Source organism: Dipodomys spectabilis, unplaced genomic scaffold (assembly GCF_019054845.1).
Source record: "Dipodomys spectabilis isolate Male_0828 unplaced genomic scaffold, ASM1905484v1 ptg000091l, whole genome shotgun sequence".
In the NCBI taxonomy this organism is placed as follows: Eukaryota; Metazoa; Chordata; class Mammalia; order Rodentia; family Heteromyidae; genus Dipodomys; species Dipodomys spectabilis.
In genome coordinates this window covers 1,537,635-1,559,325 of record NW_024870768.1, presented here as the reverse complement: position 1 = coordinate 1,559,325, position 21,691 = coordinate 1,537,635, and the positions used below count along the sequence as shown (strand labels likewise).

The following is a 21,691-nucleotide window of genomic DNA, read 5'->3' as shown; positions in this document are numbered from 1 at the left end:
CAGCCGTATAGGCCTTTTCAGTGGAAAAAAGTCCATTTCCTCAGGCACAAAATAGTGCTTACAATTGCCTGGTTAGGAGTTAAGACTAGGAAGCACACACAATAGTCCAGGTAAGAAATGATGAGGCCTGAACTGAGCCACAGAAATGAGGTCAGGCAAGATATGATGTAATAAACAGATCTTGTCACTGACTGGATTTGAAAAACAAGGAAAAGGCAGGAGTCTTATGATAACCAGCTCTTGAGCTGGGTGATGGTGGCTCAAGGCCTGTAATCTTAGCTACTCAGGAGGCTAAGATCTGAGGATCAAGGTTTGAAGCCAGCCACGGCAGGAAAGTGTTTAAGACTTTTATCTTCAACTAACCACAAAAGGCTGTGGCTCAAGTGGTAGAGTGCTAGCCTTGGGCAGAAAAATTCAGGGACAGCACCCAAGCCTTGAGTTCAAGCCCTACAACCGCCAAAAAAAAAAAAAAACAAAAAAAAAACCCAACACACAAACAAAACCCATAAATGATAACCAATCCCCCTAGGTCAGTTTGTAGTTTAGGCAACTGAATTGATAGGAATATCACTCATGGAGTAGCAAACTAAAAAAGGTTCTGTTTGGGAAATGTTAAATGAAAACTGGCGTTAGATCATCCAAATCAAAAGATGAATTAGAAAGCTAAATATACAATTCAATTTGATAATTCTTTTTTTTTTGGGGGGGGGGGTCCGGTCGTGGGGCCTGAACTCTGGACCTGCGCACTGAGCTCTTCAGCTCAAGGCTAGCGCTCTACCACTTGAGCCACAGCGCCACTTCGGCTTTTTTCTTTTTGTTTATGTGATGCTGAGGAATCGAACCCAGGGTCTCATGCATGCAAGACAAGCGCTCTACCACTGAGCCACCTTCCCAGCCCCTTAATTTGATAATTCTTGTGAGGGGTCTCCTGCTCTGACATGCTCTGACACCAACATCTCTGTGCGATGTTTTCAGTCTGTAGAAAGGTATCAAATGATGGGAAAATAAAATTCCACACACCCAGTATTATTTCACATTTTTTTACTAAAAGAATAAACTTTTATTAAGCGCTGTAAGTTTCTTTCCATCAGCATTAACAGAACAACAGACCAAATTCCATCACAGAACAACTCCAGAGACATTCTCATTCCTTTCTGAAACATTTTCATTAACTTCTGCAGTTTCCCCAAAGAAGCATCCATTCAAACTTACATTAATAAACTATGGAGCTTTTGTGGTGAGGTGGGCCAAAAAAGGCAGGGAATTTGGAATCTGGGAGTGGGAAAGAGAAATACGTATTATCCATCCACTAAACACACTGTCAAGAGCACAGGAGAAGAGATAGTAACACAGGAAAAAAAACAATGAAAGAATTTACTTTTGTCATTAACATTATTTACCAGGGAGCACTAAAAATCACTGACTTTTTGCAGTTAAAGTTTCTTTATCTAGTGTGTTAGTCTAATAATAGAATAAAATAAAAGGTAGGAGGGGAAATGCCTTCTGGGAAGTCATTAAAATGAAGTCATCAGATTTGGCAGGGTTATGAGATTAATAAAATCTGAAATATTCAGTTTGCTTCATTTACATGAAATTCACTAGCCATTAGTTACTACCAACACAGATGAAAACAGCATTTATAAAAAGTACAGGGGCAATGGCAAAAGCTGAAATGGGCACCCTAGCACAGGGGATGTTTTGTTTTGTTTTTAACTTGGTGAAGATGATTTTGTTTTTTAAAAAAGACAGTTGTTTTTGAACACCAAAATAGTCTTGGACAATATTGAAGGTAACCAGCAGTAATAGGGAAATAGGTGCACTGAGCCGCTGTCTACCTGCACCAGCAGACTACTGCAATAAGCGAAGGGGAAAGAGCAAGTCAAATAAGATGCCAAAGTCATGGGAGGGGAAAATATAGGGCAAATACAATGGAATAGTGAAAACTTACCCCCCACCCAACCCCAAGCATATTTAGGAAATATGCACCCGGAAGTGAACAAGTATGATTAAACCTTAGTAGAATTACACTAACTACTTAACTGTGGTCTACTTGTATTGTCCTTTCAAAGGAGTATGTGTGTGTGTAGGGGGGGGGGGGGTCTTAGAGGCTGAAATGGTGGCACTGGTATGCCCACAGGAGCCTTCTAAGATTCCAAAGGACTGGCTCATCATAACCAAAAAGCTACTCCCATATTCTTTCTACCCTACCTAAGCATTCCTGCCCCCACCACCCACCTTAACCACCCACCCTAATGCCTTGTCTGGCTGTTTTGCTCTGATTAAAAAATAGTAATGTGACTTGGCCAACAATGTCAGAAAATCAAGATGGAGACAAATCAAATGTCCCTAACCAAAATAAGTACCAGTTTTTGGGCTTTAGTTTATTCAAAATTCTACTGGGTCAGAATGAAAATGATACAGATGAGCAGAAGTCTGTCAGGTCTGGTCCAGACCAGACTGTCCAGAATGACCCCAAGACATGCTAGCAGAAATTAAGATCTGCAACCCCTTGGGGATCAGTGGCCATACACAACCAGTGTCTTTTTTAGCTTGTGGCCATACAAAGTGAAGGGGTCATTTATGGGGTTTCCAACATGATTTTGTTTGAAAGTGGCCACATCCCAGTCAGAAATGGAACCTCAGATAAAGGATGAGAGTCTCTCCAAGTGGCACAGCAAACATCAGTTAGACCTTCTCTTCCCCAATTTGTCCTCTGCTTAGAAAAAAGTTTGTTTTCCAGTAATCAGCCTTAGCTTTGTGGCTTTTATTCATGTGTTTTGGTATATGAATTTAAATTTGGGAATATGGCCCTTCATAGTTCTTTCTTTCAATCTTTTAAACCCCAAATGCTGAATACAAATAAAAAAATCAGAGTTGGAGGTGAACCACTTATTTCACCCTAGGTCAAGCTAAGGTAAAAGTCAAGGTGTGTGGAAGGGAGACAAGCAAGCCTTTTGGTAAACTGGAATCATCCCTGTGAAAGAAGCAGTTTTACTTCTCACAGTGAATGCCTACAAACTAAGAATCTTAATGCTGTGAGTTAACAATACTGGCACCCGACTATGTCAGATACATTCAAGATGCATGGAAACAGCAACTGAAAAGAGACCTTACATTTAACTCCAAATACTTTCTATTCAATATATATCCATATGTGTATAACCATTCTCTCACAGTTTAGTGATTCTGGTTACTTTTAGAGTTCCAAAGGTTCATCTCTCTGTGGCACATAAAGAAAATTCCAAGCCATCTCAATTTACTGAGTCCCCTCCCTTGCTGAGTCTAAAAGTCCTAACCTTTAAGATGTTGTGAAAAGTTAGGAAGGTCCAAGAGGGATCAAATTGGGAGCTCATTCGAAAGAGAAAGTTGTCATATACTTTTTCCTGCTTACATATGGCTAAGTGTATACTTTTGTCATCCTTCTTAGGTTTATGTAAGAAGTATTTGGGCAGGTGGCAAGGCATTCTAGGGCTCCTTCCCCTGCAAATACTGGGTTCATTTAAACTGGGCCAGACTAGAATTAAATAGCCGGACAGTTTTCAGTTTCTTGAGATACAGTCATTGTAAGTGAGCAGTTAGCAAACAGCCTTCTGGTTGTCTGGGAAAAAAAATCACCAAGGATCTGCTGTGGGTTAAGGTGCATGGGTTATTTTCTTTTTCAAAAAGAGAACCCTGCTAGAAGTCTAGTCAGTTGTATTCCTGTAGAAATGGTACTTCTTGGGCAATAATATCATAAAGCCCAAAAGAAAGTATGTGAGGCTGAAAGCCTCAATTCCTGAATGAAGATATAATGCTTATCTGTTGCAGCCATGTTTCCATCCCTCATACTAGGGCTTCCCAAGGAGGGAAACTGGAAATGCAAGGTTGTTTCAAGATTATTTCCAGCAAGGAGGAATAGCCTCTTTATCCTGGACAGATCTTGGCCACACAGAGCCGAGAATCTTTTACAGAGTATTTTTCAAGGCCGAGGTTAGTGTCCTCTGAAGTCTTCCTTGCAAAGCAAATGAAAAGATCCGGTAGTCAAAATGTCAATGAACAAATGAAACAATCTAGGATGTAAAATCAACTTGTCAAATTTCCTCACACTTCCCTACCCCATCTTTCCAATGCTAGCTCTCCCTCCAGGGACTCATGTCAACCAATTCTCACCTGATCCAATTTGATCCTGGAGTTCCACAAGAAATTTCTTCCAAAATTGGCTGAAAGGCCTTTCTAATAGAAATCACCTCCCATCCCCGTTTCCTTTCCAAACCTTCATAAAGAAATGCCAAACTCTTCCCAATCACATTTCAACCTCCCTTTTTCAGTATATGGGATGTGAGGGCTCTGTTCAAAGTGAAGCTTGTAACAACCCAAGTGTTTATTGTTCTGAACAGACAATCTCTGGAAAGTACTTGTGTCTGATTTAGAGTAGCCCATCTTCTTATAATTGTGATGGGCAGTGACTTAGTAAGGATTTCAGATTTAAAGTGTGATCTTTTAAACCCACCACTCCATAGCAGTGGAAGCATTTCTGGGAAATTCAGTAAATCCTCTGGGAAATCACCATGTAGGTATGCATGTGTATACATATACATATACACACACATTTATATATATATATAAAATATGTATAGATAAATAGATCTGTCTCTTTATATAAAGGGTATGTGTATGCGTACAGATACACACATTCTCATATATATATATATAGATATATATACACACACCCATACACACACCCATACACACATAACACACACATACACACTGAGTCTTTTGAGTCCCTTTTGTACTCAGTTTCATAACATTGATTCTTACCCTTTCAGGGTGTGGGCAGCAGAGAGTGGGTGAACTGCACCATATCTTCTATTTTACAAACAATGCACTGGTTGAGAGGCAGGAAAAATCTGCCCAGTACTTTTCTGACTCACTTGAATCTCCCAGTACAAAGGCCATTGGTAGTTTGTTTTTTTGTTTTTTTAAAAAAGTATAAAATAAAACACAAAATAAAATAACCAATACTACTCACTGCCCTGAAAACATCTACCTATCTGATTGTCAGGCCAGAGCTAGAGGTGGCATACAAAATCCTGGAGTAGATGAGTTAGAAAAAAAGAATGAAGAGGAGGTGGATACAGATCTTATATCAAGGCCTCCCCATCACCTCATAAAGAAAAAAAAATCAGGAAGCCATAGACAGTTGTCCCCTCAATCCCATATTTATCACACAAGTGTGTAAATGACTATAATGTTAAACACTTAGAAAAACAAAGCTGGAATTTTACCATAGGACTTTATGTGTTAACCCTTGCTTTCTTTCTGACAGTTACTGCCTTACTAGACTCCCAGTGGAGATAAAGTGAATACTGGTGCGATAGATTCAATTTAAGAATTAGAGCTAGTCTTGTTGCTATTCATCTTTAAACAGAATTTTCCCAGCTTTCGAAGTCTGGAGCCCCAGAGAAAAAAATATGGAAGGGGAAAATGTGTATACAATAGGACATCCCATGAAAATCCTGGACAAATCAAGGGTGAGCATTTATAGCCTCCTCTAACTTGGGCCTCCAATCAGAAAAGTACAGTTTTCCCCTCTTCCTAACTGGTAAGTCTATGTTCAGCTTGTTAGTCCTCTAGTCCTCTTTCCCATGTGCTACCGTTTCTAGCTTTTGCTCTTGTAAGTGGTTCTTCTCTCCATTCTTCACAGGGAAGCAGCGGTTACCATTATCACATACATTGCTGTCTCTGGATAAGGCACACTGTGAAGGAGCTGGAAGACGATCATTTTTCTCTTCCTTAATCAATGTGCCATTGTTTCCATTTATCTGGGAGTGGGATCGACCTTGATGAAGCTCTAGAGATTTAGAAATTCCATCTGTAGAGCCCTGGTTAAACAAAAACAAAAAAACCAGAGATGTTCAGATGAAATGAAAATCCCAAACTAGCTGGCCCTTCCCAAGCATGTTCATGAGCTAGCCTGAGGAAGCTGTTTCACTTCTTCAGAAATACCATCTAATATATTTGGATACTATCTTGCCTGAGAAGTTAGGATATAGCAATTGGATCCAGTGATGAGACAATAATGACACAGCTACTACTTAGAAAGCTTTATATTTTTCTAACATTTATATGACCTAACTGGTAAATATTATGATGTTCCATTTACAGATGAGGAAGCTATGGCTTAGGAAGATCAAGCTAACTTGCTCAAGATATAAAGTAATGGAGTCAGGATTCTACTCCAGGTGAGTCAGCCTCTGTTCTCTTAACTGCCATGAAATACTGACCAATGCTAGCAATTGGATGAGTGAATGAAAGGAAAGAAAAAAGCCCAGATCTTCACATGATATTTCACAGAACTCTTATAACTGAAAAGCAATCAGATGCCAGTGGCTCCTGCCTGTAATCCTAGCTCCTCAGGAGGGTCTGAGGATAATGGTTCAAAGCTAGCTTGGGCAGGGAGAGTCTCTGAGACTCTTATCTACATCACCAAAAAAGCTACAAGTGGAGCTGTGGCTCAAGTGGTAATGTGCTAGCCATGACTAATAAAAGTCTCAAGGACAGTGCTCAGACTCTGAGTTCAAGTCTCAGGACCAGTACAACAAAAGCCAAGCCAAGCCAAGCAATCTTTGTTTCTCATGTAATCTCAGGAATGTGAGTGCTATTTTGAATGACATGAACTGTATTATCAAGCAGTGAAGTACCAACTCTTGATCAATATTATTAGAAATATTGACAGATTCTGATTTCTAATGGTAATACTACATTACTACTATTCTATTATTTATTTTAACTCTTGGTTGGTACTCTAGCACTGGAGCCATGCACTTCCAGTACATATTGCTCATTTTATTTACTTATTTTGTGCTGGTACTGGGGCTTGAACTCAGGCCTAGGTGCTGTCCTTGAGCTTTTTTGCCCAAGGTTGGTGCTCTGCTGCTTGAGCCACAGCTCCACTTCCAGCTTTTTGGTGTGGTTAATTGGAGATAAGAGTCTCAGGGATTTTCCTGCCTGGACTGCCTTTGAACCACAATCCTCAGATCTCAGCTTCCTGAGTAAGCTAGGATTATAGATGTGAGCCTCTGGTGCCTGGCTATATATGGTGTTACAGATAAGACAATATAAGCTCAAAAAAGGCAAACCGATGTATCCCAGATCACTGACTTAATTCCAAAGGCCTTGTTCTTTCCAAAAAGATAAAATTGTTGTCAATTATAAATAATGACTACTAATTTTTATTGAGCATTTCCTAAGTTTCAGGGTCTGTGCAAAATACTTTACATATATTAGCTCATTTAATCCTCATACCTTGTAAAGTGGATACCACTGTCTCCATTTTACAGATAAGGAGAACACCACACAGAGAGGTTAAATAGCTTGCCGAGGTCACAAAACTGGTCAACAGCAGATCAGATGAAAAGCTAAATTATTTGGCTCCAAAGTCTGTATAATATAGGGCTTATTAGGAATTGTTGCCCAAGAACATTGGAAGTACAATGGAGCTAGTAAAAATCCAGACAATAGATGGAATTAGCCACCTGGGGGACTCAAAAAAGAAATAATAATAATATCATTATTTCAAGTAAATGACTTAGGAATTTGAGAACATATAAAATTCCAGGGGCCTAGGAATAATCTCAGAAAGACCAGCACTACAGTGTAAGGACATTTGATATGCTGGAACAATTCATCTTTTCAGACTCAGTAGACAAGGGTAGCCAAACAGAAAAAGGAGTCAGCAAGACCGTTTGCTAGTGGCTCACACCTATAATCCTAGCTACTCAGGAGGCTGAGATCTAAGGATCAAGGTTCAAAGCTGGTCCAGGCAGGAAAGTCCTTGAGACTCATCTCTAATTCCACCAAAAAATTGGAAGTGGAGCTGTGGGTCAAGTGGTAGATCACTAGCCTTGAGCAAAAACCAAAATGAACAACAACAACAAAAAACAAAACAAAACAAAACAAAACACCTCAGGGACAGTTCCAAGGCCTAGAGTTCAAGCCCTGGGACTGGCAAAAACAAACAATCAAAATACAAATAAACATAAAAATTTATGGGGGAAGGGGAAGGGAAAAAAACAAATTGTTTAAATAGGGATACAGGTGGACCCATTGCAACAATGAGATGTACAAAATACTATGTTGAAAAACCAACTTTACAACTTTGGCGGGGAGAGGAGAGGAATGTAGTCATGGAGATGGGAGGGCAGGGATGGTAGGGGAAAAACAAAGGAGGAGGCAACAATGCTTGATAAGAAATGTACTCATTACCTTGCTCATGTAATTGTAACCCCTCTGTACGGTATTTTCACAATGAAAAAACTTATTAACAATTTATGGTATATTGCATTTACTTTTTTTCCTCTTTTTACTGGCATATATTAATTGTACAAAGGTATTTCATTGTGATATTTTAATACATGCACACTTAGTATTTTTCAATAACTCTTAACAATACATGAGCTTATCAAAACCATATGAATATCCTGTTAGGTACTAATTACTCTGTTTTATTTATTTATTTATTTATTTTGGTCCAGTCGTGGGGCCTGAACTCTGGGCCTGAGCGCTGTCCCCCAGCTCTTCAGCTCAAGGCCAGTGCTCTACCACTTGAGCCACAGCACCACTTCCGGCTTTTTTGTTTTTGCTTATGTGGTGCTGAGGAATCGAACCCAGGGCCTCATGCATGCAAGGCAAGCGCTCTAACACTGAGCCACCTTCCCAGCCCTGATTACTCTGTTTTAAATGGGAAGAAATTGAGGTTCAGAAGAATGAGGGTTTTGCCCTAAATTATCTACAGCCTGAGCTAACTAATTCCATAGCCCTGCACCACGTAGATTCCAATATAGTTAACAACTCTCACTGCTAGAGACAAGAGTCAGACCCATGTCTGACTGAGTACACATAATTTTAAACATCACTGCCAGTTTTCTTTCTCTTAGACCAAGTCACAAAAGGCCTAGTATCAGAAGTCTGCTTGAAATTGCAACAATGATGTCACTGTTTATTGAGGTCTTTTTTGGTTTAAGATGGGTTTCACTATGTAGCCCAGACTTCAAACTCATGATCCTCCTACCTCAGCGGGCTGTATCCTGAGGATTACAGGTGTATGCCACAAGATCAGCCGATTTACTGAGTTCTTACTACATGCTAGACACAACATGTTCTAAACTACATTATTTGCAGTGTCTCATTAAATCATTACAAAACCTATGAACTACATATTACTCCTCCTATCTTATGGATAAGAAAAAAGGAAATCTTTCTCTTAACTAGAATTGCTGTGGGTAACTATTATCTACTCTAGGGAAACTCTTGCATTGATTTTGTTTTAATCTAATATGTATTTCCTGAACATAGCTGCTGCTGCCTACTTGCTGATTTCTGTTGTTGTTGATCGTGGGGCTTGAACTCTGGGCCTGGGCCCTGTCCCTGAGCTCTTCAGCTCAAGGCTAGCATTCCACCATTTGAGCCACAGCACCACTTCCAGTTTTCTGGAGATAAGAGTTTCACAGACTTTCCTGTCTGGGCTGGCTTCGAACTGAGATAGATACTCATATCTCAGCCTCCTGAGTAGCTACGATTACAGGTGTGAGCCACTAGTGTCTGACTGATTTTTTTTTTTGCTGTTTTTAGAGCTTGAAATCTGGGCCTGGGCTCTGTTCCTGAGCTTGTGTGCTCAAGGAGGGTGGTCTACCACTTGAGCCACAGCCCCACTTCTGGACTTTTGTGATTAATTGGAGATAAGAGTATCATAAGGCTGGAAATACAGGCTAGTGGTAAAGTGCTTGCCTAGCATGCGTGAAGCCCTGTGTTTGACTCCTTAGTACCACATAAACAGAAAAAGCCAGAAGTGGCGCTGTGGCTCAAGTGGTAGAGTGGCAGCCTTGAGCAAAAGAAGCTCTGGGACAGTGACCAGGCCCTGAGTTCAGGCCCCAGGGCTGGCAAAAAAAAAGTCTCATGAATTTTCCTGCCCAGGCTGGCTTTGATATTTGATCCTTAGATCTCAGTCACCTGAGTAGCTAGGATTACAGGAATGAGTCACAGGTGCCAGACTTCGTAAGCATTTCTTATGATCAAAAAATCAGTACTTATATCTTATTCCCTTCCTTTCCCTTTAAGACCCCCAGTCATAACCACATAGCTATTTCTGTGATATTGGTTAGTGTGAGTCAACCAGAGAGATGGATCTATTCTTTTTTGTACTAAAAATAGGATTTTCAGACTATATGCCTGATGATCAGACCCTGAGTCATAGTGAATTCACAAAGGCTGTGACACTTTATGGGAACTTTACTGGATGACTATTTTTTTTTTCTGGACATAATACTTTTTATCTTATTGAAAAGTTCTGGGAAGGTTTAAAAAACATCCAAACTCACTGGCTTTGGAATTCATTAAAAAATGTTTTGTGTTTTTCCACTTTGGGCTCAAAATAACACTAAAGGAAACTTGTATTTATGATTAAGAACTAATAACAAAATTAGTAGTGGAAGGGGCCTTGGAAGAAAGCAGGCACTTAAGAAACATTAGCTCTAAATATAGTATAAGGATAGTAGCACTTTAAATCTGGCACAAGATATTTTTATTTGTTTGATGGCACTGAGGATCAACTCTGGGATTTATGTACGCCATACAAGCACTACATATATGATTTTGCATAGTTCATCCAGGTGCCGGTGGCTCCTGCCTGTAATCCTAGCTACTCAGGAAGCTGAGATCTGAGGATCACAGTCCAAAGCCAGCCCAAGTAGGGAAGTCCATGAGACTCTTATCTCCAATTAATCACCAGAAAATCAGAAGTGGAGTTTGTGGCTCACGCAGAAGAGTGCTAGCCATGAACAAAAACCCTTAGAGACAGTGCCCAGGCCCTGAGTTCAAGCCCCAGGACTGGCGTGCATGCACGTTTACGGGCATGCGTGTGCACGCACACACACACACACACACACACACACACACACACACACAAGCGAATAGTTTTATAGTTTTTACCTGGGGACTGGTGGCTCATGTCTGTAGTCCTAACTACTCAGGAGGCTGAGATCCAGAGGATCCTGATTCTTGGCTAGTCTTTGCAGAAAAGTCTGAGAGACTGTCTTCAAAATAACCAGCATGGAAGTATGGCTATAGTAGTAGAGCACCAGTCAAACAAGCAAACCCAGGGAGTGGGAAGTCTTGAAATCAACCATGATAACCACAGAATTTTTTTTTTCTGCTTATGTGGTGCTGAGGAATCGAACCCAGGGCCTCATGCATGCAAGGCAAGCACTCTACCACTGAGCCACCTTCCCAGCCCCCTAATAACCGCAGAATTTAAAAAGAATAGTTTCCCATTGTTTATATTTGGAGGTAGGCATGTCTAATGAGGAACAAGGACCCATAGGAACTATGATACAATGAAGACAAGAAGAAAATGAAGATCTGAGTTGTTAAGACTAAGCAGAATGACAATGCTTCCTTCCCACATATTCTGCAAAGCATAAGTCCAATTTTCTAAGCATCTTTGTTGCTGGCCTTTCTCTTTAGAAGCTCAGCTAGGGCTGGGAAGGTGGCTCAGTGGTAGAGCGCTTGCCTTGCATGCTTGGCTCAAGTGGTAGAGCGCTAGCCTTGAGCTGAAGAGCTGAGGGACAGCACCCAGGCCCAGAGTTCAGGCCCCATGACCGGACCAAAAAAAAAGAAGAAGCTCAGCCAGGCTGTAGACATTCTGTTAGCTTCACTCTGACTTCTTTCTGGCTTTATGTAGCACATACTATGCAAGACAAGGTCTTCAGGGCATGTGTCTCATTTCTATCTTGTTGTCTTACTTAGAGAAAAGGCCAAGCCTCTGTAGCCCTGAAGGAAAAGTTTTAGATGACTAACCCTCACTAGACCTCACTGCTGGAGAGGAGAGGAATGAAGTTTAATGCCTACACAAGGTGAGAAAGCTGCTACCCATCAGCAGTTCAGGTTTTTATGCCTCAGGTGATCTCTTGCGATTTAGCTACAAAGTGCAAGAGGTATCAAACAGAGGCTGAGATCTGAAGATCAAGGTTCCAAACCAGCCTAGGCAGGAAAGTCCATGAGACTGTTATCGCTAATTAACCACCAAAAAGCCAGAAGCGGAGCTGTGGCTCAAGTGGTAGAGCACTAGCCTTGAGCAAAAAATGTTCAGGGACAGGACTTAGGTCCCGAGTTCAAGCCCCAGGACTGGTGCATGCATGTGTGTGCGCACACACACACACACACACAGAGCCATGGAAGCAAGATAATTTCAAGAAAGGTACTTACTATAGCTGAGCCTTGGTGGCTCACGCCTCTCAGGAGGCTGAGATGAGGATTATAGTTTGAAGCCAGCCTAGGTAGGAAAGCCCACGAGACTCTTATCTCCAATTAACCACAAGAGAACAGGAACTGGAGGTGTGGCTCAAAGTGGTAGAGTGCTAGCCTTGAGCACAAGAGCTCAGGGAAAGCACCCAAGCCCTGATTTCAATCCTCACAACTGACAAAAAAAAAAAGAGGTACTTACTTGTTTACTTCCTTTTTTGTGTCCTTTGGGCCCTCTACCACTTGGTTCTTTTCCATGCCTTTAGTAAGTGGAAGGAAAGGTGATAATGAGAAACACAGAAAGCTCATATCCCCCTTTTTATTCTGGTATCTAGTCATCTCTAGGAAGTTGGCCCTGTTAAGTGAGATGCCCTTCCTTAGTGTTGACTACTCTCAACCTCTACCTCTATTACTTCCCTGTTATATTGAATTGTTTTGTTTCCCATATTCTCCTTCAGTATGAAAACTCTTTCTTCGAGGCAGGGTTATTATTGTTTGCTAAACCAAGTTGAAAACTGGTTAAGGCTCCTGAACAGGATTCAACAGCTGGGCATTTTCCCAGGGACATCTTGACTGATACCAGCTCATACAAACCTATTTGAATACATACATACCCCTTTCCAGGCCCACCAACAGAAACCACCTGCATGCCAAAGGATCCTCGACCTCTGGAGGATCTGCTGCCAGCCCACTGGCCCACCACCATCCCAGCAATCTCTAGTTTTCCTCCTTGAGGAGGGATTGGATGGAGACCTAGCAAGACAGAAAAGAAAGAACAAATGAATGGGAAGTGTAGGATAGAACAAGAGGTTGAACAAAAGATCCTACAACCTACTTACTCTTTTTCTGTGCCAGTCCTGGGGCTAGAACTCAAGGTCCAGGCCCTGTCCCTGAGCTTCTTTTGCTCAAGGCTAGCACTCTACCACTTGAGCCACAGCGCCACTTCTGGCTTTTTGGTGCTTAATTGGAGATAGGAGTCTCACAGACTTTCCTGCCTGGGCTGGCTTTGAACCATGATTCTTAGATCTCAGCCTTCTAAGTAGCTACTATTACAGGCATGAGCCACTGGCACCCTACTCTACTTATGCTTATTTCTACTTATCTTTGATAAGAAGACTTTGTGATAGTAAGGGGCTGTGATAAGAAAATATAGGGAGAGAGATCTATACACACACATACTTTAGTAACTGAGTTGTGAGGGATTGATTTTTCAAATAAAGATCTGTCACAGTAGGAATCAGTATTCCTTTTTTATTTTATTTTCTTTAGGCTTGTAATGGGGTTTGAACTCAGGGCTTCAACTTGTTTGCTCAGTGTTTTGGCTCATGGCTGGTGCTCTACTACTTAAGCCACACCTCCAGTTCCGACATTTTGCTAGTAAATTGGAGGTAAGAATCTCTCAGATTTATCTGCCCAAGTTGGCTTCAGAGGTTCTCAAATCTTAAGTCTCCTGAGTAGCTAGGATACAGCCTCAAACTTTTCTTTTTTTCTTTTTTTTTGTCGGTTGTGGGGCTTGAACTCTGGGCCTGTCCCTTAGCTCTTCAGCTCAAGGCTAGACCTTTACCACTTGAGCCACAGCGCCACTTCTGGCTTTTTTGGCTTATGTGGTGCTGAGGAATCAAACCCAGGGCATGTGAGGCAAGCACTGTACCACTGAGCCACCTTCCCAGCCCCTCAGACATTTCTTGAGAAAATGAATTATATTTCTTGGGGTTTGGGACATTTAATTATTTAATTTATTTAAGAAATTTTTGCTTCAGGCTGAAAATGTGGCTCAGTGGTAGGGTGCTTATCTGGTATGCAGGAAGCCCTGGGTTTGGTTCCTCAGTACCACATAAACAGAAAATGCCCAAAGTGGCGCTGTGGATCAAGTGGTAGAGTGCTAGCCTTGAGTTAAAGAAGCTCAGGGCCAGTACCCAATCCCTGAGTTCCAGCCCCAGGACTGGCAAAAAAAAAGCCAAAGTTGGGGTTGATGGCATAGTTCACTTGGTAGAGTGTTAGCCAATAAGCAAAAGTATCAGGTACAGAGTTTGATTCCTAATCTCTGACCAAAAATAGAAAGAAAAAGCTAATTATCTGCAATTCATTTAACAGGTTGCTAGAAAAGAGACCTTTGTTGCCAGGTGCCAGTAGCTCACACCTATAATCTTAGCTACTAAGGAGGCTGAGATCTGAGGACTGTGGTTTGAAGCTAGCCCAAACAGGAAAGTCTGTGAGACTCTTTTCTCCAAGTAATCACCAAAAAGCCAGAAGTGAAGCTGTGGCTCAATTGGAGTGTTAGCCTTGAGGGACAGTGCCCAGCACTGGCACACATGAAATAAATAAGTAAGTAAAAAAATAAATAAGTAAGCAAGCAAACAAATAAATAAATTGAAATCTAAGGAGCTAGGAACTAGCTCCTAAGAGGGACAAGAAAAACGTACTTGACAATCTTATTGTATCCTCTCAGGAGGCAGGATGCTCTTGTGAGCCACCAGTAACTGAAGTACCACTGGTACTGGGGCAATGGGGAGGACCTTCCAGGAATATGGCATTAATTAAGGTGACTAGTGAGACTTATATAATAAAATCAACACAGAAAATCAAATGAGAGATGTATTTTTGTCACCTTAAAGGTATAGAATGGCTGGCTCCCTCATTTGTAAAACTAGACCATTATTTGAATCAACAAAGGGTTATATTGGAGCTAACTTTCATACTGCTCATGAAAGCTGAGCCTTGTGACCTTAAGACTAATGTCAACTTCTAGCTTTCATATTTTTACAGAGGAGCAATAGATAGCACACACTTTCATCCATAGCAATGATACACGTACCTGGTCATAGAGTTTTGCTATTTCATGTGAAAATGTCCCCACTAAAATATCTAGCTTCACCAGGCACTGGTGGCTCACACCTGTAATACTAGCTACTCAGGAGGCTGAGATGTGAAGATTGTGGTTCGAATCCATCCCAGGCAGGAAAGACCATGAGACTTATCTCCAATTAATCACCAGAAAACTGCAAGTGGATCCATGGCTCAAAGTGGTAGAGCACTAGCCTTGAGCAAAAAAGCTCAGAGACAGTGTCCAGGCCCTGAGTTCAAGCCCCATGACCAACAAAGAAAAAAATATAGCCAGCTTCAGGGTTGGAGATATAGCTTAGTGGTAGAACATTTTGCTGCCTAGCACATACAAGGTCTTGGATTCTATCCCCAGCACCACACAAAAAATATTCTTGTTTAACCAGGTTATATGTTGTTTGAAGTATCAAAATCAGTATCTGAGTTACGTAGGCATGTTTATCTATTCCTTAATAAGAGGCAGCCCAAAGAGATGACATTGTCCAAAACTAAATGTACTCATTACCTGGCTTATGAAATTATAAGCCCTCTGTATATCATCTTTACAACAACAATAAAAATATTAACAAAAACAGCACATCAGGCTGTCTCCATAATTTAGACATATGTGTGTGTATATAGAGGTATTCGTGTGAAGATTTCTTCACTAAATTGCTATTCCTTTGGGGAACATGAACATGATGTTTCTCTTGATGCTTCTGGAGTCGAAGAAAGGAAATGTGTCAAATCTATCCCCAGAGTAAATAAGGCTACATCAAACCACCAGCATCTTCCAACACTGGCCTTCACTCCCACTATACTACCATTTTTTTTTGGCCAGTGCTGTGGCTTGAACTCTGGGCCTGAGCACTGTCCCTGAGCTGCATTTGTTCAAGGTTAGCACTCCACCTACCACTTGAGCCATAGCACCACTTCTGGCTTTTTTTCTGAGAAGTTTATTGGAGATTAAGAGTCTCACAGACTTTCCTACCTGGGCTTTCTTGCCCAGGCTGACTTCAAACCATGATCCTCAGTTCTTAGCTTCCTGAACAGCTAGGATTACAGGCATGAGCCCATAATGGGCACCCAGCCCCACTGCCCTTCTTATAATCTCCTGCGGGCAATTATCTATAAGAAATGAATAAAATAAAGGCAATCATAAAGATCCAGCTCATATGAATTATTATTATTATTATTTTTTTTTGGGTCCGGTCGTGGGGCCTGAACTCTGGGCCTGGGAGCTGTCCCTCAGCTCTTCAGCTCAAGGCTAGCACTCTACCACTTGAGCCACAGCGCCACTTCCGGCTTTTTTCTTTTTGCTTATGTGGTGCTGAGGAATCGAACCCAGGGCCTCGAGCATGCAAGGCAAGCGCTCTACCACTGAGCCACCTTCCCAGCCCCTCATATGAATTATTGTTCTCAAAATGATGAAGTAACACCTATCTTTTTCATGAGTCCAGATACCACAATTTGGGTTTTGGTAAGAGTCACATTGCTGGGACCCGAACAACTCTACAGAAAGTACTAGGAATTTGATGACCTTTCTTTTTTCTCAAGCTATCGCCTTCTATCACAATGAGCTACTCTTCAAACTACCACAACATAGCATAGAATATAAATGAGATAAAAATGAATATAAAACTAGAGATTCGTCTGATGTTGGTGGCTCATGCCTGTAATCCTAGCTACTTCAGAGGCCGAGATCTGAGGATCAGGGTCCAAAGCCAGCCTGGGCAAGGAAAGTCTATGAGAATTTTTTCTCCAATTAACCATCCGCAAACCGATGTGGAGCCATGGTTCAAAGTGGTAGAGTGCTGGCCTTGAGCAAAAGGGCTCAGGGAAGCACCCAGGCCCCAAGTTCAAGCCGCACAACTGACAAAAATAAACAACCAAACAAAAAAATCCTAGAGATTCTGTAACTGGCGAGTATTGGGTAGGTAATTAAGAATTAAATTAGAAGCCAAGCACCAGTGGCTCATGCCTATAATCCAAGATATTCAGAAGGCTGAGATCTAAAGATCCCAGTTCAAAGCTACCCTAGCCAGACAAACTTGAAAGATTTATCTCCAATGAACTAGCAAAGCACTGGAAGTGAAGGTGTGGCTCCAGTGGCAGAGTGCCAGCCTTGAGCAAAAAAGCTAAGAAAAAGCATGAGGCCCTGAGTTCAAATTGCAATATTCTTACCAAAAAAACCCACAACAAAATTAGATGGCAAATACATTATTCTTAAGTACTGACCTGCAAACCCCCTGCTCCTTGCTTGAGGAGGAGGTGGCATTGAGCCCATGGCTCGGGAATAAAGTGAAACCGGGTAGAGAGATGGTACCATGGGAGGTACAAAAGTAGGTGATGGAAGAAGAGCAGAAGGTGGTGGATGATTCATGTTGACTCCTTCAAGGATACTCTGTCTCATCTTTTCTACTTTGGTTGCCAGGTCAGCCTTTGAAAGAAAAGAGCACAATAACCACATCTGCTATTTTTCAAACTTTTCCCATGTGCCAGGCACTCTAGGTGCAATTTTCTATTCTATTTCCCCTTAAGAGAACTGAATATGAGGGCTGGGAAGGTGGCTCAGTGGTAGAGTGCTTGCCTTACATGAATGAGGCCCTGGGTTCAATTCTTCAGCACCACATAAGCAGAAAAAGCCAGAAATGGTGCTATGACTCAAGTGGTAGAGTGCTAGCCCTTAGCTGAAGAGCTGAGGGACAGCGCCCAGGCCCAGAGTTCAGGCCCCATGACTGACCCCCGCCCCCAAAAAAGAGAATTGAATATAGAGTTCAATGATGTCAGATTACATGCATAGGAAGGCTTCTGGAAAGGAAGCTGTCAGCTCCATGCATGAAACCACATCACGGTCAAGATTAGTTTCCGTAAAGGCCTACAGGACACAATAACCAAGTCAATGCAAATGGAATAAGGATATACTGATGGTTGATGAAAAAACTAGCAATAAGTAAGGCAATTTTTTTAAAGGAGAGGGAAGAAATTAGCTAAAAAAGAACAAGACCCTGATATATACAAAGCCTTTTAACCTCTGCCACCAAATACCCAGGATTGGAGACCATGAGTTTCTGACAGGATAAGTAAGTACCTCCATTTCAGAAGTGAACACAATTCTTCTCTAAAGTGCAGGATTGTAAATATTTAAAGTTTTGCAAACCACATTGTCTCTGCTACAATTATTCTATGCTGTAATTGTAACATGAGAGAAGTCACAGGAATATGCAAATGGATAAATGTGGCTGTACTGAAATAAAATTTTATTTATCAAAACAGAAAATGGCATGCATTACAAAAAGGAGGGTTGCTGAAACTAGTATGCCAGACCTTGTTATAAGAGTGACTAAAGTTTTCCTTTCTTGCTTTCCCCCAGGTTTGGAAGTTTTTACTGCAATAAATTCCTTTGTTTCTATGTTGTCATCAATTTTATTTACTTTCTTCCATTTCGTTCTTCTGTGTGTGTGTGTGCCAGTACTGGTACTTGAACTCACACTCTTATTTGGCTTTTTTTTTAATTGTGAAAATACCATACAGAGGGGTTATAATTACATGGGTAAGGTAATGAGTACATTTCTTATCAAGCATTGTTGCCTCCTTCTTTGTTTCCCCTTCCCATCCCCCCTTCCCATCTCCCCCCCCCCAACCCCCCAATGGCCAATGTTGTAAAGTTCGTTTTTTGACATAACAACTTGTACATCTCATTGTTGCAATGGGTCCACCTGTATCCATATTTAAACAATTTGTTTTTTCCCTTCCCCTCCACAAATTATACCAACCTCAAATACAGTGAAAGCAGGGGTTATACCATGGGGGAGGGACATACAAAGCCACAAAGAAATAATCTTATAAATGTGTTAGAAACAATCACCTGAAAGAAAAAACATTTGAATACATATCTTAGGGTTCATTTCCCTAACATCAACTTATCTGACCTTTCTGCTTGACTCAGACATATACTAGTTACTGCAAATAAGGGAAACCATGGGACTTATGTTTCTTTGGGCCTGGCTTACTTCACTTAATATAATTTGTTCCAAGTCTTTCCATTTCCTAACAAATGGGGCAATGTCATTCTTTCTGATGGAGACATACACACACACACCACATTTTCTTGATCCATTGATCTACTGAGGGGCATCTGGGTTGGTTTCATATCTTAGCTATGGTAAATAATGCTGCAATAAGCACAGTTGTACTGGTAGCTTTAGTATGGTCTTGTTTGTGATCATTTGGGTAAATGCCCAAAAGTGGGATTGCTGGGTCATAGGAGAGCTCTATGTGGAGTCTTTTGAGGAACCTCCATACTGCTTTCCAAAGTAGTTGAAGAAGTTTACACTCCCACCAACAATGCGGTAGGGTTCCCTTCTGTCCACATCCCCTCCAGCATCTGTTGTTATTAGAGTTGTTGATTATAGCCATTCTAACTGGGGTGAGGTGGAATCTCAATGTTTTTTTTTTTTTAAATTTAATTTAATTTTATTTGTGAACATACTGTACAGAGGAGTTACAGTTACATGGGCAGGATAATGCGTACATTTCTTACCAAGCATTGCAGCCTCCTCCTTTGTTTACCCTTCACATCCCTTCCCAGCCTCCTCCCTCCCCCCCTCAATGTTGTTTTGATTTGCATTTCTATTATGGCTAGGGAGGTTGAGCATTTCTTCATGTGTCTATTGGCCATCCTTCTTTCCTCTTCAGAGAAGTTTCTCCTTAAGTCTTTAGCCCACTTATTTATTGGGCAGTTGTTTCTTTGAGGATTTGTTGTTGGGGGATTTAATTTTTTGAATTCCAGGTATATTTTAGATATGAGACCCTTGTCCATTGTATGGCTAGTGAAGATCTTCTCCCAATCTGTGGGCCTTCTATTGTTCTTGCTAGCTATGTCCTTTGACATGCAGAAGCTCTGCAATTTCATGCAATCCCATTTGTCCAATCTTTCTTTGATTTGTTGTGATTCTGGGTCTCTATTAAGAAAATTTTGGGGGCTAGGAAGGTGGCTCAGTGGTATAGCGCTTGCCTTGCATGCCTGAGGCCTTGGGTTCAATTCCTCAGCACCACATAAGCAAAAACAAAAAAAAAAGCTGGAAGTGGCGCTGTGGCTCAAGGCGCTAGCCTTGAGCTGAAGAGCTGAGGGATAGCGCCCAGGCTGAGTTCAGGTCCCACGACCGGACCAAAAAAAAAAAAAAAAAAGAAAATTTTGGCCTGTGCCAAGGAGACCTAGGGTTTCTCCTATTCCTTCCTGTAATGTTTTCAGAGTGTCTGCTTTGACTCCGAGGTCTTTGATCCATTTGGAGTTGATTCTTGTGCAGGGTGATATATAAGAATATAGCTTTAGTTTTCTACAAGTAGTTAACCAATTTTGCCAGCACCATTTACTGAAGAGGCTGTCTTCCTTCCATTCTATTTTTTTAGCTCCCTTATCGAAGATTAGGTGGCTATAGGTCTGTGGGTTCATTTCTGGGTTTTCAATTCTATTCCATTGGTCCTGAGGTCTGTTCTTGTGCCAGTACCAAGCTGTTTTGATTACTATGGCTTTGTAGTAGAGTTTGAAATTTGGTATTGATATTCCTCCAGCAATGTTCCTTCTGTTAAGGATTGTTTTTGCTATTCAGGGTCTTTTATTGTTCCATATGAATTTTTAGATTGCCTCTTCTATTTCCTTGAAGAATGAGCCTAGAATATTGATAGGTATTGCATTGAATTTGCAGATATTGGCTTTTTCTCACAAGTTAGGTGCTCTACCATTTGAACCACACCTTCACTTCTGGATTTTTGCTGGTTAACTACAGAAGAGTCTTGGGGATCTTTCTGCCAGGCTAGCTTTGAACTAGGATCATCAGATCTCAGCATCTCGAGTTTAAAATAAAAACAAAACGCCTCTCATTGCTAGTGGCTCACACATGTAATCCTAGCTACTCAGGATCCTGAAATCTCAGAATCATAGTTCAAAGCCAGCCTGGGTGGAAAAGTCATTCAGACTCTTTTCTCCAATTAACCACCAAAAAGCTGTGGCTCGAATGGTATAATGCCAACTCTGAATGGAAAAAACCTAAGGAATAACACCCTGTTCCTGATGCCCCAGTACTGGTTAAAAAAAAAAAAAGAAGGAAAAAAAAAAAAAAAAAAAAAAGAAACCGGTTCCAGAAGTGACTTTTTTTTAGTCAGTCATGGGACTGAATCTGGGCCTAGGTGTTGTCCCTCAGCTCGTTAGCTGAGTCAAGGCTAGTGCTCTACCACTTGAGCCACTTCCGGCTTTTTTCTTTTTGCTTATGTGGTGCTGGGGAATCGAACCCAGAGCCTCATGCATGCAAGGCATGCACTCTACCACTGAGCCACCTTCCCAGCCCCTACTTATACTTTTTTGTAAAGAAAGGAAATTAGATCCTGAAAGTATTGCACTTGAAAAGAAATAGTCATCCTAAGAAAACAAATATGAAAACAAAACCTTTCCAACATATATATAATTGTATATATATACATATATATATATATATATATATATATATATATATATATATATATAGTTGTTGTTGTTGTTGGTCGTGGGGCCTGAACTCTGGGCCTGGGAACTGTCCCTCAGCTCTTCAGCTCA

At 41.1% G+C, this 21,691-nt stretch overlaps 1 protein-coding gene across 1 annotated transcript in view; it reads right to left on the bottom strand.

Moving 5' to 3' along the window:
* Positions 1 to 1,026: 1,026 nt before the first annotated feature.
* The window catches only part of Fam120c (family with sequence similarity 120C), a 121,911-nt gene continuing 101,246 nt past the window's right edge, over positions 1,027 to 21,691 (bottom strand). Inside the window, exons 13-16 of the mRNA XM_042684853.1 lie at positions 17,338 to 17,539; positions 12,894 to 13,032; positions 12,482 to 12,539; positions 1,027 to 5,864 (exon numbers count right to left, since the gene is read on the bottom strand). Of these exons, the coding sequence (XP_042540787.1) occupies positions 5,613 to 5,864; positions 12,482 to 12,539; positions 12,894 to 13,032; positions 17,338 to 17,539 (651 nt within the window). The 3' untranslated portion in view covers positions 1,027 to 5,612. The remainder of the gene's footprint in view (positions 5,865 to 12,481; positions 12,540 to 12,893; positions 13,033 to 17,337; positions 17,540 to 21,691) is intronic.